The sequence below is a fragment of the Homalodisca vitripennis genome, chromosome 3, assembly GCF_021130785.1.
Source record: "Homalodisca vitripennis isolate AUS2020 chromosome 3, UT_GWSS_2.1, whole genome shotgun sequence".
Classification (NCBI taxonomy): Eukaryota; Metazoa; Arthropoda; class Insecta; order Hemiptera; family Cicadellidae; genus Homalodisca; species Homalodisca vitripennis.
The window spans coordinates 171,691,848-171,710,998 of record NC_060209.1 but is presented as its reverse complement, the minus strand read 5'-3'; the positions used below and the strand labels follow the sequence as shown (position 1 = coordinate 171,710,998).

Genomic DNA, 19,151 nt, shown 5'->3' with positions numbered 1-19,151 from the left:
CAAGAATATTATCGAAACAGACTAAAGAGGCTTTCATATTTATATATGTATTTTCATGCTTTAATGGTCTGAACAACTCATGACTGATGATAAAATGTACTTTGGTATTGTCTGGAGACCACTATTTTAGGAACAGTTTTTCTTGTTGGGGGCTTAAAAAACTACGTTATTAAGAAGAACAGAATATTTGACTAAATTTCATGTCATTATTGCAATCGATTCTTGTTTTTCGTCACAAAAGGAAGCGATGTTGGCGAGAAGTAGTCCACTAGAAGTCATATATTATTTGTTTGTAAAAACTAAAATAATTAGAATAAAAAAACCGTGTTGTAGGCCTACTTTTTTTAAGCTATTAATAAAGCCTAGGCTCATTTGAACAATACACAATACAGTACAAGTTAGGAGTGAGTTTCATAACATTGACATGTGCATGCATTTTAATCAGATGAAGATTGCTTGTTATAACTCTTGTCATATCAGAGTTGATGTGTACTGCTTCCTGTTTTATAAACAATGTTCATGTAGCTGAATTCTTACTGATTGTTACACATTGAATACAATGTATTCAAATGTAACATGATATATTAGTAATGTCTTAAGTTTCAATCATATAATATCATTAACATTTGAAATGTATCAGCCTTTATAAGTAATTTTTTTAACCAATTAAAAGAATGTATAATGAGTATACTTTGATTTTACTGCAATTTCATTAAAAAAAAAATGACATAAAGGTAATTTATCTAAACACATGTGGGAGGAAGTTGAAAATAGCAACCAGTGCTAAATAATGTGATATTAAAATCTCATTGTTATCAAAAGAATTCAGTTATCAATGATTTAAATAATGAACCTTGAACTTAGTATGACCTTGAGTTGAATCTCATCACAAGTATAGTATTGCTGTGTAGAGAGATATCATATTTACTACCTTACAAAGAACCCTTCTAATCTATATCTAGATATATGAATGTTTGTCTCTGTATATCCTTTATAGAATCGTAAACTATTTAACCGATCATTATGAAAACTTGTATGTATATGTATTTTTCCACGGAGAAGGTTTATATGCTATTCCCATTGATGTAACTCGCCACCAGGCGGTGCTGCAAAAGATAAAAGTTTTCAAAGCGCCTGCACATTATAACCTGCAATTATGACACAGTTACATATATTAAATAGCCAAAAACTATTTGAAGGCGCTAAGTTATGATGTATATTTGTCTTTAATATAAATTTCTGGTTGAACTTAAAGCTTGAATGTTAGACCACTTTATAATAAAGTACATGTACATGTACAATGGCTACAAACATATACATATTTTCTTGATCGTGGCAACAGGGCAAACTCTACATCAGCGTTGGAAATTCAATTCACTTGAACCAGAAGTGCACATACACAAGCAAAGCTTACGAAAAGCGTGCAAAGCCACTAGAAAGGGCAGTCAAAGACCTAATGCCAACAGAAATCTACTTAAAGGGTTGATCATATCCATATCATGATGATTGTTGGCCTACATTATCTAGGGTGTATAAAACAGTAACACACCTCATGCTGAAACTACATCATACCAGCACATAATCGTATCTTACTATATGGGAGGAAGCTATACTAATACTGCTAGCTGATAATTGGAGAAGAACCTGAAAATGATACTGAACAGATGGCTTTTTTAATAGAAAACGACAACAACGATTGGTTAAGTACCGGTATCCACAATGAAATCTTTTGGTGGTCAGTCATCCTATTTTACTTACAGAAGTCAGTATGGCTGCTTTAGAATCAATCGTAAAAGATTTTCCTTAGCAGCAGAGACTTTTAGACCAAACTAACCAAGAATTTCCTGCCCCGAGATAGTTTTGTGCTTCTGAGATAGCTTTGGTTCTTCAGTGTCAATAGCACTTTATATACCACGTCAGCCGTACAGTACAGTACAATCAGCATCAAATAAAATGGCAGCCACTATTTTGAATCCCACAGTATGGCATTTGATGTTACTACTACCAAGATTAGTGGCAACTTTTAATCATATGAGCTGTAGACTCTTGGACACTCATGTCAAGAGACTTAGCTCTAAAAATCCAAATGTCAGACTCCTCTTAGCATATTCTTGTTGGGAGAATATGCCAAGTCCATCTGCAAAAAAATAACAAACAAAAAAAAAAACTAAGGACAAAAAGAAGTAATTTCAAATCTTAAATAAATATTGTTCATGCATTCATTTTATTATTTAACAGTAAAGGTTTTAATTTTTTAGACTAAAATTATTATTCAATGTTTAAAAGTACCAACTTTACATATTTGGTATGCTTAATAACTGCTAATCCAAATGATCTCACAATGCAGAAAAATGGTAGTATATTTGTATTAATTTCAACACAGCAGTTTTAAATACTGAGATTAATTTCATTGTGTACTTTTTTAAAGGGTTAAGTTAAAACAAAAACTAGTTTGAAACATTTTGGTTCCATTGCTATATAAGTTTGATCATTTGTCATACTTCAAACCATGGATATTGAAGTCAAGTAGATCTAAAGGGTAAAAAATAATAATACACATTTTTAACTGGACATTAGAATTAAACAAAGCTGAATTATATAGAAACCTGTAAACTAAATTACAGAAAATACACTTTATTGGACATGTACTTGAAAACTTATGTTACATGTATGTGACAAAATGAAACAGAAAAAGTCAAATGTCAATTTCAAAATGTTGAAATTTTTCAGTTAAAAATAATTATATATTGATTTTATTTTAGTGTACCCTCCTGTTGCAATAAAACGTTAAAATAAGGAATTCTATGCAGTAAGGATTTTAATGGTAGATACAATATGAACATGTGAACATAATTATCTCTCCTCCATTAAAAAAATGTTTTAAATGTTATCTTTTTCAGTAACTGTAAGATTTAATTAAAGTTACTGAAAAAGAACATGTAAAACATTTTTTGTACTGGTGATTACTAGTACTAAGAGATAGAGATACCGGTTCAGATAGTAACTTAAAACGTTATTTGTATGATAGATTGCAGCAACAATAAAGAAATCCGAAGTCCAGTATGTCGGCGATGTCGGGACAGACGTAGGGTGCGGTGTGGCAGACGGCCTGGTGCCTCCCCCCTCCCCCTTGCCGTTATTTCGGGGAGGTCAAGCGTTGGATGGCTGCCCACCACTCAACATATTGGAAGGCGTGTTTTCTGGGAAATAAAAATTGCATCTCGCCCATATATCTGGTGGGCCAAAAAGAAAGCGTGATTAATGTCCGAATGTACTCGAATGTCCTATGGCCGCCGTAGCCCCTCAATCTCCTGTCCCTATATATCCACACTGGGCGACCCGCCAGCCTGTTAACATTGTTTCCGACGGATTTGTGGATTTGCTGCACGAATGTTTAGATTAACGTTTCTTTGTTTACGTTATTAAGTAATCTTTCTGATGGAAACGCCCCGGCGGAGTAATCTGAGAATACGGTTGTCAACGTTCTTTTCGCTCACCTCGCTCCCACTGGAACCTCATTGTTTGGTTTAATGTTTAATACCTGCTATTTTATGAGGGTTGTGATGTAATGGTTCTCCCGTTCACTCACTTGGCACCCACTGAGAACTGATTGAATGGTTTACTCCCTGGCAGAGTTAGGTTAGCGTTGGACTGTCAGACAATTAGGGCGGCTCTTCACTCTGAGGTTATTCCACAAGACATGTATTCGAGCGTTCCTGTATGTGCGTACAAAAGACAAACCATTATACTGCGGGGAATCTGCATGTAAGCATGCAGTTGTCAAGTGCTAGTTAATCGGCATGTTGCGACAAGACGACCATTTTGCCGAAGCCGAACATAAGTTGTTGCGTGGTATTAAATTAGTTATACTTTATCAGTAACTTGGAAAGTTTTTTAAATTCTAAATGTGTTTACTATTTCGGTAGTATTGAAATCTTTTAAGTTATTTACAACATCTACTGCAATTCTAATAATGGTGTGTTTTAGTTGTATGTCGTTTCAAAATTTCCACCAACCCATAAAATGACTTCAAAATAATTACAATACAAACATGGTGTACGCAACCCGGTGACTTGCGTTATCTTCAACAACTCTTCAGCTTTTAAAGCACTCACTAGGTTTATCACTGAAAGCGTCTTACTACTTCAACTGTTTTTTTTGTACAAACTGACAACCACCGAAAGTAAAATATAGACGCCGACAATCCTCAGCTAAAATACACATCTGCAGATAACGAACGCATAGTGTATACACGATGGCATTTCGACTCCCACTTGGACCAGGTTGCGTTGTTTACTTCCTGAAGAGTAATTTGAACGTTAGACTGTCAGAACACCCCCCCCCCTCTCATTTCCTTAGCTCACACTTGGATTTTATTGCGATGTTTACTCCCTGATAAATTAATCTGAACTTGGACTCTCAGAACACTCCATTCGTCTATTCGGCTCCCACTTAGACCCGATTGCGATGTTTAGGCTACTCTTTGATAAAGTAATATGAACCAGGGGCTAGCAGAACACTCCGTCGGGTTTTTTGGCTCTGACTTCGGACCAAATACGATGTTTATTCTTTGATAGAGTTACGTTAACCGTGGAGCTACCAGGACACTCTTCATTTTCTCGACTCCTACTTGGACCTTATCGCGATATTCGTTTACGCTTCGATACCATGATTGGAACGTTGGACTGCCAGAACACTCCATAATCTACTTGGTTCTAATTGCGATGTTTACTCCCTGATGAAGTAATCTGAACTTAGACCCTCAGAACACTACTTGGACGTGATTGCGATGTTTAGTCTTTGATGAGCAATGTAAACATGGGACTCTCAGAATACACTTGAGTTGTTTTAAATGGATAAATATATCCGTAAAATTGTTTGTGATAAATAAACTAAATTTATCCACGTAAGTTGCGACTGCTAGGTTCTTTCATATATTTTATTAACATGAAAAATAGCGGGCGATGAAAAATTAATTAATATAAATTGTAGGAGAGCATAAGTCTCCACAACAAAATCATTTTACGTGAACATACTAATTTTGAGTATGAACCATATACAGAAATTGATCTGAATCTGCTGTGTGCGTTTGTATGCCTATGATAGTCACAACACTGACTGAGTGGGTTGACATTTTCTTAGAAACCTATTTTTTTACTATCTAGTCCCAAAAGTAAATTCACACGGAGAATCATAATTCAATTTGTATGACTATTGCAACGCTTTCTTGTATTCGATATTGTTTGTCTCGTATGATGTGGGGAGATGGTAAAAATAATGATAATGAACCGGATTACACCGGTTCCTGCATAAACAAGCATAGTTTCAGTATTTATTCAGTTCACTCGCAGATAATGTTAAGGTAGAAGTTGTGTGCCTGGCGACTCTATGTGGGACCCTACGGACGGCTGGTGACCGGAGAAGACATGGACGGGCGGCGGGCCCGCGCGCTGCCGGGGAGGGACGGTCCACGGGCCGGCCAATGCAAGGAAGTGGCCTCAATTAGAATGCGTGGAATGCGAAATGGCCTCCAGCGCGCATACTTGTGCCTTTTATGACGGCCGATACCTTGACGGCGCCGCGCCGAGCACCGTGCCTTGCCGCTACACACTACGTGAACATACTGAGCGCTCTTCACCTACACAACCAATGTTCATAACCACTAAAATCTACATTTTGGTTTAACATCAGTTTGTACACAAATTTTCGACGGAAGTGCATATTAACGTTGCTGAGAGTACTTAATGTTTTTCCACACTATATAATAAAATTAAAAAGACAAACAAAATAATTTATTAGGTGTATGTTAAGGTCACAATATTAAAAGCGTGGACAAAATACGATTCGATGTTAATCGCTTTTGTAAAATTACTTAATTCAGAAATTTTGGTGTTGTCAAAAAGATTATGCATGTCTTCCAGTAACAGTCAGCTTAATTTGACCTACATATATATACCAAAGCTAAGAACAGCTGACAGCTCTGCCTGACACCTAGATGTAACACAATATTATTGACGCTTCTCACTTTGCCACTAACCTCAGTAATACCTACCCCTCTGCATGAGTTATCTCGATTAATGACGTCATGCAATAAGTACGAAAGAGTGAAACTCACGAAAATGTCGTCATTGCGAGATAAACATGTATTACTACAGACATAAATTATTACTTCTGGAACACGCCAGGATCCAGAAATAGGATTTCTTTCTGTAATTATCGTACTTCCAGGGGTTTCCAGGACAAGCTACATCGAGAGATCGTGATCGCGTGTTGTATTTTACCACATAATTTAAACAAATCCAATGATAATGATTGTACGGTAATATGTATGACATACTTATAAAATGAACGAATACAACGTTATAAAATGATTCGGCATTGCTGTATTGATTCACAAATTTATTCAAACATTGAACACAATAGAGTCTTGTGGTTATTTTCAACCAGGCACCTGTTTTCAGCTGATTACGATTCGTGGAAAACAAAAACATTCTGCGAACACAGGTGTTTTAAAACAAACGCGTTATAAATGAATATTGATCTCTCCGTGAGTCATGATGTTGTCATGTGTTGTTCGAAAACACATTTTTCAGTTGTACAATAACCATTTTCATGCACATGTCAACTTTGTAATTTTGCGTAGATTATTACTAATTCTTTTTTGCCGAAAGCTTTATGTAGTCACTTTGGCCAAATGTTCAGCGTGATTTTTGGGGGTGTTTCAGATCTAATATTAGATTTTGGAGTTAAAAGGGGATTGATTATAAAAGTCGAGAAGGAAAACTGTACGGAGTTATAATTCAAGACAGTATTTTCAGAATGTTGCCCAATCGTTTTCCACACCGCTATCCCAACCACACCCATGGAACTAAAGAATTGGAATTCCGCGACCAAAACGTCCCAAAAACGTGAAAAGACAGGGAGTAAAAGTTTCAAGCATTACTCATAACTGAAAAATCCAAATTAACGATCCGAGTATTTGATTGTCTATTGGACATATCACAAAGAACTTGTTTGTAGGGAAGCAAACTAATCGGGAGTTGTCCATACTTACAAGAAGTGGTTCATCGATCCAGTGACCTTTGACTGTAAGGTCAGGTGACGTGACCCCTCCATCAGTAGTGGGTGAGGGATAATGCCGGCGAGGTTGTGTTGTCATGTAACAGGACAGTACGTGATGTATGCCGCAATGCTTTCTCCTCTCACCCCTTCTCCCGTATAAACAATACAATGCGTGCCGAGCTAGTGTACCGCACGACATGAATGAGAATAATTGACCAGAGGGCCCTACCGTTTCCCTATACAAAGTGTTAAAATGAAACGTATTTATTTACGTGTTAAAAATACAAGGTGTACACAGTACATTTATCCACAATGAATGTTTGTCGGTTGTGACCAATTTATTTATAATACACCCGGAACTCCTATCTCTAGTCTTCTTTGTACTGAGAGAAGGAGCAGTCCACAAGATTGTTTCTACTAAAATATATCAATTTGATCCTTCACAGACTGCGACTCTCTACTTATATATTTTTAGAAAAATCTTGTTTAATATAATTCTTAAAGATGCGGTTATTTTAATACAGAACTGCCTAAATAAAAACATCTACATATATATAATTCAAGAGACTTTGATTAAATTAAAACAAGTAGTGTGTGTTCTAAATAATGAAAACAGAACGGAGTTTTTGTACTTTTGAAACTGGGGATTGTATTATGTGGGGTATTTTAGAAAACTAAATCAGTTTCAATGTAAGAAAAGTTCAAAATATATATTTTATAAGTTAAACAGGAGATCCATCGCTTCGGTTAGAGACACCAGTAAATACTGTACTCTAGTAATTTTTTGGTCGAATTGCCACGATATTGTTATTGTTTCGTCATTGTCTATTATAATTGAAGCTTGTAAATAAATGATGGGTCTTTTTGATTATCCCACAACAAACCACTCGAATTTTTCTATAGGTCTGTTGTATACATTTATTATTTAATCGCTCTCTCAGGCATATGCAGTCATCCCTTGTAGTATTTTATTGTGTTACGTGATATGCGCTATCTGGAGGGATGTTTTCTTTCACCGCCATCAGCGCGGGGCAGTGCTACCGCTGCCGCATTCCCCGCTGATGACCGAGGGCATTAGCAGATAAGATAAGACGTTCCAGGACCCGCATTCTTGTGAAACGAGGGAAAGTATATTTAGCTTAGTATAAAACTTCATTAATGACTATTAATGCGGATGTGGTAGAGGGAAGACCTTGCCAAGTTCCAGTGTGGCCAAAAATTAGATCAAATTTTAATTGAGTTGGCTTAACCTAAATAAAACACTAAATATACAACATATACAATTTCACATCAAATTGTCTACAACATCTTTATCGAAAGCAGATCTTTTCTCTCCTGCTCGGGTATATTCATTCATTTGTTATGTCGTCACTGACGACAGAATAATTAATTATGTCCGGCCATTTCGTTTCATGAAATCTATTGGCTCTGGGTACACTCGTAGAATACAGCTCCGTCGTTTGCGATCTTTACTGGTATTGTGTATCTATCTTGTATTCAACACCTATTAATTCACAGCGGCAGTAACCCGAGTTTGAGATGTCTTGTTGTTATTTAAACTGAAACCTGATTGTATGTTTATCTAATGGCATCACTTTCCACACCTAAATAAGTAATCTCACTCCGAACTTTCCTCTGCCGCTACATTATAGTCTACGATCTGGAGAGTAATACATCTTCTGGTGCGGTGTGGAGAAAAGTAAATGTCGTGTGCAGCTGTCGTCGCGTTATATCTAATTGATTGATAGAAAAATGGAAAATGGAAAAAGAAACATGTACATAATGTGCTTATGATATGTCAAATAAAAATGGCATTACTTGTACAATCCTACAAATTAAATCAATCAGTTATGTAGTACAGTCTAGATGGGTTGAGATCATGTTAAGTATTAAAGTAGCAGGTTTCGGTTAGGAATCACGGAAGTTATCGTTGTCATTAGTATTTACTTAAGTGATTGCTGTCCGTCACTCTTGTCGCCCTTCATAATAAGGCGTGAATAACAATCCAAGCCGAGAAGAGTATGACTCGCTTGTGAACTATTTTATCGCTACAAGTTATTTAGAACGGATACACTATCGGCAGCTATCGCTCTGTAGCGGATGTCAATTGCGGAGATTACACCGCCTCTTCGCTTTGTTCGGCCGTCACACACACAGTACTGCGCTTTGCTCGTACGTTGGCTGAACAGTGGTAGACGGAGATTACATTCATTGGATGCTACTTTAACCCTCTGCAGTGTTGTTGCATGTAGCATTTGAATTTGAAGACCCAAAACAAAGAAAAATCATATTTCCTGTGCAGGGAGAAGGTTTCATACTCGGCACGTTTTATTATGTGGTGATAAATGGAGCATTGTTTAAATGTAGACTAAACTTGAAAAGGATTTCATTAAAACAAAAAGAAAGAAATCTGCCATTATATCGTCGTCATCTTTGCGTAGTAAAGTACGTAAATCTTCGCCACTATTTACCTCGTTGCGCTGGACTTGATCAAATTTGCATGTTTATTTTTTTTAATCTTAACGTTTCTCTCTGGGAATTTCTCCGGAGCGGAATTCTGCGTTAGTAAAAATTCCTACACTTGAGCATTTAAATTAATACCTAATTGTAAGAGCGAACAGAGTTTCGGACTTTACCATCCTTATATGGTACCAAAAATTGAGAATTTCCCCCTGAACCTTTTTGGGTTCCGGATGAAGTAACCGGTGCAAATTTGTTACTCGTAGATAAATATTAACTAAATATTTTAAGAAATTTACATTATGATTTAATATTAAAAGTCATCATATGGAGTGTCTTTTTTTAGGGCTTTATAATTTTGCACGATGTAACGCGAAATATTGAGTACAGTGAACATGTCGAATAGAATACACAAACCGCGTTGTGTTGTGTTCTGTTCTGTGTATTTGTACCCTAACACTACCAGTGTCCGGTAACCAATCTACACGTAAACACCGTATTTACTACCGGAAGTGGTAGTGAAAAGGTCAGTGCAGATACAATTAGAAGGTCACATATTAATATGCAGCTATGCAAGGTCACGTATGCAAATCCAATACGTGTTTGTAAACAAAATTAAATTAGTGTGTCCTTGTAGATTTGGCGAACAATTTGCGTCACTCAACGTTAAGAGTTTGTAAATTGTATTTGTAGGTTTAAATTCGAAGGATTAAAAAAAGTCAAATTGACTGCATTTATTTTGTATGGAATGGAAAAAATTAGAATGCAGAAGAAAGAGCGTGTGAAGGAAAAAGCATTATCCTATAAATACTTTGGTAAAGCTATGTGCCAACTGTTTAACATTAGAGATCTTACAAAACAAATTGTGTTTTATGAGGTTTTTGAACTACATTTAAACCCTTTGTTCCAAACTCGTAAACAGTTTTAGTCTAGACTCGGCTTCTTGTTAGCCTCAGTACGAGTGTATGTAATGCCCCTGTACTCCCGTGTTCTAGGTTCACCAAGCCGCAGTCTTTCGCGGATTGTATCGGCAACGAACTGCCCCTGGGCTGGGAGGAGGCCTACGACCCCCACATCGGCGTCTACTACATCAACCATGTCAACCGTAAGTCCGCTCACTGTACACTATCACCTCTGGTTAGATCTTGTTTTGTGTTTGTACTAGAGTCATATTACAATATAGTCTTATGTAATGATTACTGCATGGTTATGTTTATCAACAGAGTATTTACAGTTTTGTATGCGTGGCACATGTAATGATATGCTATAACTATTCCACACTTTTTATTTTATTTTTGACAATGGAAGGATTGTGAGGAAACTTGATTTTTCGGACATTTGCCATCGTTCAGTGAAACAAAAAATCAGTAACATTAGTTTCGAGATCAGCAATCTGATCTCTTCTCCAGATAAATAACTGACTTAATACATAATTACAAACTAGGTTAAAATAATTAAATCATACCAAAGCGTTGTGACACGCCTAAGTCAGGAATCACAACGACCATGTTGTCCAGCATGGTTTAAAATTATTGAAGTTTACACATAACATGTTGTGATTTCTAACTTAGGCATGTCACAACGATTTGGTATGATTTGTTTATTTTAACCTAGTTTGTAATTATGTATTAAGTCAGTTATTTACCTGAGGAAGAGATCAGATTGCAGGTCTCGAAACGTAGTGTTACTGATTTTTTGTTTCACTGAACGATGGCAAATGTCCGAAACAAATCCTGTTTCCTTCACTATTCCACACATTACGTAATTTAGTTTAATATTTAACTCGCATGGTATTGTAGGTTTGTTAACAATAAACGTTCGTGGTTAGAACAGTTTAATCGTCACCCCAAACAAGCGCAACTTGACAGTGAATGTGGCGGCTACCACACTAGGTATGTGTGGGTATGTGCACTCGTATGTGTGGACAGGCGAGTGATGTGGCCAACGGCTGGCATTTCCCGCTCCCGCCGTCGCAATCCAGCCTCAAGCCCGCCGCCGCTACCGGACTATACATTGCATCACTGCCACTGTGTTGGTGCATTCCAGAGTAATGTGGGGTCTCCTGGAATCCGGGTTTCCTCCCTTCTGGGGGGGGGGGGGAGAGCAGTGGCGGATCCAGGAGAGCGGCCATGGCCCTCTTTAAGATTTTGATATGACTTTTATGACAAACACTTAAATCACACTAATGGAGGGTTTTGGAATCCGAGTTACCACCCTTCCTTTTCCCCTAACGTAAATATCAACTGTGGGTTGTTACACTTTACTATTGTGTTAATGCATTCCTAAGTAATGTGGAGGCTGTAGTAATCCGTTTCCAACCTTGCCTTCACCCTAACGTGACTATCAACTATGGGTTGTAACACTTTACTATTGTGGTAATGCATTCCTGAGTAAGGTGGAGGCGTTTTTGGAATCGAGATTTCACCCTTCCCTTCTCCCTAACGTAAATATCAACTGTGGGTTGTTAACACTTTACTATTGTGTCAATGCATTCCTAAGTATTGTGGAGGCTTTTGTATTCCGTTTCCAACCTTGCATTCTCCCTAACGTGACTATCAACTGTGGGTTGTAACACTTTACTGTTGTGTTAATGCATTCCAGAGTAATACATGGAGGTTTTTGGATTCCTACCTACCTTCTTTCCCTTCCATTCTCACCATCATCATCACTATCTATCCCATTGCACTGATTACTGACTAAGTTGAACACTGCTGTTGTGTAATAAATTGACTTTAGAATGTCTTGGAATCCCTGTTTCATCCTTTCCTTTATTTTATATCCCGTCATCTTTATCCCTTAGGACCCTATGTTGAATCATGTTCAGGTTTAAGTGTACAATGTGGCTTCAGTTACCTCCACTGCCCCCTTTCTCCTGCCGCTTGTTTCCGATTAAATCAAAATGAAGAATTCAATACATTACTTTCTGTGAGAATTTCTAAACAAAAATAAAATAAAAATGACCTCTTTAACGACGTATCGCGCTTGCCCCCCTCACCTCCCCGTGGGATACCACCAATTTCCCACATGTTGTCGACGGCCCAGTTTATACGTTTTATGGAAAAACTTAAATATCATATTCTAAGTGAAAACACACTGAATTCCGCTTAGTGTGCATTGTTTACTGTTTTAATGTAATGTCTTGTGATAGGAAAGAAAGTGAATTGGTAGTCTATGAACAGCTCTAATCTCTGATCAGGAAAGATAAAACACAACAATCATGTACGTCCTTCTCTTATTGACATCTTAACTGAGTTACTACTACAAGTCAGTCAATACATGTCTAAGTTAACATTATTGTATATCATATAACTAAATGTTAACTACTTCACATGTCGTTCTTTAATTTAGTGCAAGTAGGATTCCGCCATTCATTTATTGCGGCTGTATTTGTTTGATTCCAGTCTCCTTTCATTTGAATTGTCAGAGTCCGTAGAGCCTCTAATTTGCTGCTGATTTCGCAACACAATACTCAGGTCTAGACATTTCGAAATATTTTACTTGAGGCTCAAAATGCGCTTTTTGTCATTGTTGTGTTGTTTATTACATGGTTATGCAAGTTCAATAAAATCCAAATTTATAGCACCAACATATTATTACACGTCTTGTCACACAATTGTAATTGTATCCGTAGTTCGTCCGTATATATTTTGTTTATTTTAAATAGACATTCTTGATTATTTAAAACATGAAAGTACTTAGTCCAATAAAAACCAAATTTGTCTCAATAATATCAGGAAGACCTGAGTTTTCTTAGTATCGGATAAGTAACTCGCTTTCCCCGAAATTGATGATGCAATGTCGTTACTCAGGGCTCTTAATTGGTTTGCCAGACAGTACATGCTACCACATCTCATCCTAAAATTTCGAGTTTCCCCTTCTTGGGTTCTTTTGCAGTGTTTTTATTACATAATGATCGGATGTTATTATAACTTGGCGAAATAAAACAGACACTTTTGTACATGTCTTTTTCATATTAAATAACTTCAAATAGTTACTTGTTAAAACGTCTTTAATTTCATAAACTATATGTCCTAGATTTGCAAGCAGTAACTAATTGGTACCTCAACTAGATTCTACCACTACATAGAACATCATCGCATATAATTCTAGTTATTTTTATACTTGCAGTTACTTTTTACAAATGTAATGTAATGTGTTGTACTTTGTTTGTTCAGAACAAGCTAATAAGTTTACTATTGTTTTTATTACCATTATTGACACAATATTTACCACGAGGTTATTAATGTATGGTTTGTACACCGCAGTACATGTGAGATGCATTTATTGACCTTGAATTAGTGCGGGAATCGTTTGTTTGGTTCTTACACAGTAGGCCATGAATATATTGGCCATTTATAACAGTGACTAATAGTTCTGAATCTTGTCCAGTTTGGTTATACACAGTATTGACCTTGGCTTAGTGCTGAATCTTGTGTTTGGTATTACGCAGCCGGCCATGTACAACAGCGACTAATAGTTCTGAATCTTGTGTAGTTGGGTTATACACAGTATTGACCTTGCCTTAGTGCTGAATCTTGTGTTTGGTCTTACGCAGCCGGCCATGTACAACAGCGACTAATAGTTCTGAATCTTGTGTAGTTTGGTTATACACAGTATTGACCTTGGCTTAGTGCTGAATCTTGTGTTTGGTCTTACGCAGCCGGCCATGTACAACAGCGACTAATAGTTCTGAATCTTGTGTAGTTGGGTTATACACAGTATTGACCTTGCCTTAGTGCTGAATCTTGTGTTTGGTCTTACGCAGCCGGCCATGTACAACAGCGACTAATAGTTCTGAATCTTGTGTAGTTTGGTTATACACAGTATTGAGCTTGGCTTAGTGCTGAATCTTGTGTTTGGTCTTACGCAGCCGGCCATGTACAACAGCGACTAATAGTTCTGAATCTTGTGTAGTTTGGTTATACACAGTATTGAGCTTGGCTTAGTGCTGAATCTTGTGTTTGGTCTTACGCAGCCGGCCATGTACAACAGCGACTAATAGTTCTGAATCTTGTGTAGTTTGGTTATACACAGTATTGAGCTTGGCTTAGTGCTGAATCTTGTGTTTGGTCTTACGCAGCCGGCCATGTACAACAGCGACTAATAGTTCTGAATCTTGTGTAGTTTGGTTATACACAGTATTGAGCTTGGCTTAGTGCTGAATCTTGTGTTTGGTCTTACGCAGTCGGCAATGTGTAACAGCGACTAATAGTCTTGGATCTTGTGTAGTTTGGTAATACACAGTAGTGTATGAATATACCTTGGGGTATATGTTGGTAGCCCATTTACATACCCCACTTTGTAGTCTAACATACAAAACCTTCACAGAGTTTTCTTTACTAAAGAGTTTTTATATTCTACGAAAGTACAATATTTACTTTGTTTTACGAGAATCAGGGTCAGGTAATTTTATCTACCTTATCTTACTAATGCTTCCGGGAAGGTGACGAAACAAAAACATCCCTCGAGATAGTGCCCACCCATAACAGAATAACATTCTAGAGGGTCTGATCACAAGGGCCTGATAGAGCAATCAAATGCCAAATTTTATACAAATCTATTGACAAGTTAGAGTGGTGTGGTGTGAGATAACAAACAAGATCTAGACCTTGTATAACAGTGACTAATAGTCTTGAATCATGTTTGGTTTTACACAGTAGCCATTGACCTTGGTTGTTAGCCATGAACTTTTTGTTGACAGTTATACGCGGTAACAAATGAATATATTGACATTGTTTATTTGTTGTATCAATTTATGCATTGTAATAATTACTACTAGTCCTAAATCTTGTGTTGCTTGGTCATACGAAGTAGGTCACAAATACAACAGTGGTAACTAGTCCTAAATCTTGTGTGTTATTTTTCGGTGGTACACAGTTCTCCACAAATGATTACCCTTTATATATATATAAAACAGCTATTACTTGTGCTGAACCTTTTGTTTGTGCATATATGCACCATGCTATGTGTCAACTGACCTTGTATATCAGCGATTTCTGTCATGTGTTGTTTAGGATGTCGTTAGTTTATTTAATTATTTGTTTGGATATATCACCTAAACATTCGTACATCACAAGTTTTCCTCTTCCTCAAACCGCATAACATTTGTCTTCTTTTCTTGTTTTGTACAAATTTTATAGCTTAATACAACTATTCCTTGCACTTCGCAATGGTTGAATTAGAAAAGAAATCACGCCTTTGGCGAGTTGTACAACAAGGAATGGGATTATTTGCTTTGGATTGTAGGAGAAGAGAGTAAACCAATGAAGGCCATATCGATGGGACGGTGCCGGCATGTTGTGGCCGGGGGGGGGGGGGTAGGGCGGGGGCGTAGGCCCTGCACGCCACGGCTCACCGTAACATGACGTAGTGTACACGTAAATGATTACGTCTCGGGCCGGCCTGGGTCACATTCCTCTCGCCCTGCCTCTGCCCGCTGCATCCGTCATCACCCCGGCACCCCGGCCTCTGTGCGGGGAATCCCGCAGAGCTCACTCACACTCATTCATCGTATTATTTGTGATAAGTCGATTCGATTACAACGTTCACTTGTACATTCCTAACTGGATTATTTCCAGAGGTTTCCCGTAACTTCGTTATCGTGGAATGTCATCTCTCGCACCCCGGCCTCTGTGCGGGGAATCCCGCAGAGCTCACTCACACTCATTCATCGTATTATTTGTGATAAGTCGATTCGATTACAACGTTCACTTGTACATTCCTAACTGGATTATTTCCAGAGGTTTCCCGTAACTTCGTTATCGTGGAATGTCATCTCTCGCACCCCGGCCTCTGTGCGGGGAATCCCGCAGAGCTCACTCACACTCATTCATCGTATTATTTGTGATAAGTCGATTCGATTACAACGTTCACTTGTACATTCCTAACTGGATTATTTCCAGAGGTTTCCCGTAACTTCGTTATCGTGGAATGTCATCTCTCGCACCCCGGCCTCTGTGCGGGGAATCCCGCAGAGCTCACTCACACTCATTCATCGTATTATTTGTGATAAGTCGATTCGATTACAACGTTCTTGTACATTCCTAACTGGATTATTTCCAGAGGTTTCCCGTAACTTCGTTATCGTGGAATGTCATCTCCTCGCACCCCGGTCGACAGTCGACAGTCGTGCTGGAGAAGGTACCCCAGTTATACGCTGCAGTACGAGAAGGTAGATATTAGCAGCTTCTATTCAGGTGTAGGCGTGAAAGTTTTCAGCATCGGCAACTATGCAGGTCCCTACGTGTCTTAAGAATGGAATAGCCAGTGCCCGAGGAATCGGCAAGATCAAACACTACGATCGTTCATATTATGATATGTTTTGTCAGCTTGGGTAAAGCGGCTTGTTGAATCAGTGACGTATGTAGAAAATTATTTAGGAGAGAGCTGACACACGGGGTGGTGTAATAGGTATAAAACACCCTCTAAACACGGGGGCTCTGGAATTGTTCCCCGGCAAAATGGATGAGATTTAAAACCTCATGAACGTGTTTTTAGCTTACAGCACAGTATTGTGTGCAATGTGATCGTTTCTTCATTGAAATTTCGGGGTATGGGGCTTGAGCCCTTTTATAAACGCCCATGTATTGAACAAACTGTCATATCATAAGTGTCGTTGGTATGGTGAGTTGTATTTGTATTTTTGTGACCTGGAACATTATTGTAAGGTGGCCGTTCACACTATTTACATGTCTTACAAGCTGCAGAAGCTAATAACCTTTCCCCTTTGTACATTGTATATGGGTCTACGTATTTGAAGCATTGTTCAACTCCACTTAAGATTGTTTTATTTTGTTTGATTAAAAAAAAAAAAAAACAATTTTGAATACGTATTAATTTCTTTTCTATTTCTGCAACTTTGGATCAGAACATTTGTTGCACTGTTTAGGTGTGTAAATCCTTCAACAACTTCTGAAATAACATTGCATTTTCTTTATTATATTCGTTTTAGTAAGGGTAATGTGCACATCATTACAGTTGAAATACCAGAGTTCACATCCTGGTTGCAACGTTTTACTGTATCTACGTTTTTCTGAAAGCGAGGTTATCATATGACACGGCATCGTGAAGGAATTTCCTCTCGGCATAGCGATGTAGTGATTGACGCGTGGGTCGGAGCGCAGGCGGTGGTGATGCCTCAGCACTCAGCACTCTGTGTAGTCAGGGACTCAGGAAGTGACTCCGCCGCTCAGCACGCATGGCACATTCCTCGGCACGGGTTTACATAAGGCCCGGCCTCCACTTGCGATTTGTTGTCGCGCGATTGTTTAGTCGCAAAAATAGAACTATTGTTTTAAATGCAGGCGCATCCACATGCGACAGAAATGCGACTGCGATTTAAAAAACGCAACTGGACCTATTTTGACCGCGACGCGACTGTCGCGGAAATAAAATGAGTCACACGGAACAGGCATCGACATGCATCCACTGGCGATTATTTAGTCGCATTTTTGACTGAGTACTGTCGAGCGGTGGCTGTTTGTTAACTAAATAAATATGTCTGACAGTGAAACCTCTACTAGTAAAATTAGTATTATCAGTCATTGATACTGATTTGCTAATTAGTGAAGTAGAAAAGAGACCGGCTCTTTATAATAAAACAATTAAAAGAGTACAGTGACCGAAATATAAAAGAAAAACTGTGGACTGAAGTGTGTGGTAAAGTGATAGAAAACTGGAATGACCTTACATCAAAAGAAAAGAAACATAAAGGTGAGTGATTTAAATATGATAGCATTAATTTGGCTAAAAATACCACCTACAGGATATCTAAAAAATGTAGCCTACACTAACTTATAATTTATATCTTATCGGATTCATTGCAGTTCTATATGTTCCCGATTATCAATTTATTTTCGTCTTTGATATTGTATTATCTTATAAATCTATTATATTATCGTCTATTAAAATATTGTATGCTTTTTTAATTTATTCCCAAACAGTTTTGTTTATTTTTTTTATTATTATTTCACAAGAAACATTTTTTCAATATTTCATTTTAATAGGGTCTACCTAATAGGTTTCTGTAAATAAAACATCGTTCATAGTTTTATTAGCAATTTATTTAAACCAAAATGTAGTTTTGGCTAACAAGATATGGTTGTATAAATGATTAATAATGAAATTATTAAACTTTAGTTACTCTTAAACATGTATTAAACAATTTTTTAAACAGAGGTTTCTTCTGTAAATCACTTCCCATGTATTATTATGCCAACTTCTTCTTATTGATTTAAACATGGTCGTATTGCCAAGGTAATGAGCCTTGAGGTGAAATGAAGTAATCTGCCAAGTAGTCTCTTGCTTCGATACCTGAAGAGGTACCCCGTACACCGACTTGTTTGTATACATACCAGCGGACACTCATAGCATTCTCTTCAACTCGAATACCATCTTTTCTTCTTACAAAGTTGTTGAGAACGCAGGATGATTTAATAATGTCATCCGCTAAGTTCGTTTGGACATTCAATGGACGATGGAAAATTCGCCATTTGTTGGCTAAAATACCAAACGTGCATTCCACCATTCTTCGAGCACGGCACATTCTGTAGTTGTATACTCTTTGTTTCATGGATAAATTCTTCCTGGGATAAGGCCTCACTATATTTCTTGATGTAGCAAATGCTTCA

General features: G+C 37.6%; 1 protein-coding gene across 1 annotated transcript in view; it reads left to right on the top strand.

Moving 5' to 3' along the window:
• Positions 1-19,151, top strand: part of LOC124357776 (protein kibra) — a 56,668-nt gene that overhangs the window by 8,027 nt on the left and 29,490 nt on the right. The window contains exon 2 of the mRNA XM_046809821.1: positions 10,518-10,627. Coding sequence (XP_046665777.1) covers positions 10,518-10,627 — 110 coding nt within the window. The remainder of the gene's footprint in view (positions 1-10,517; positions 10,628-19,151) is intronic.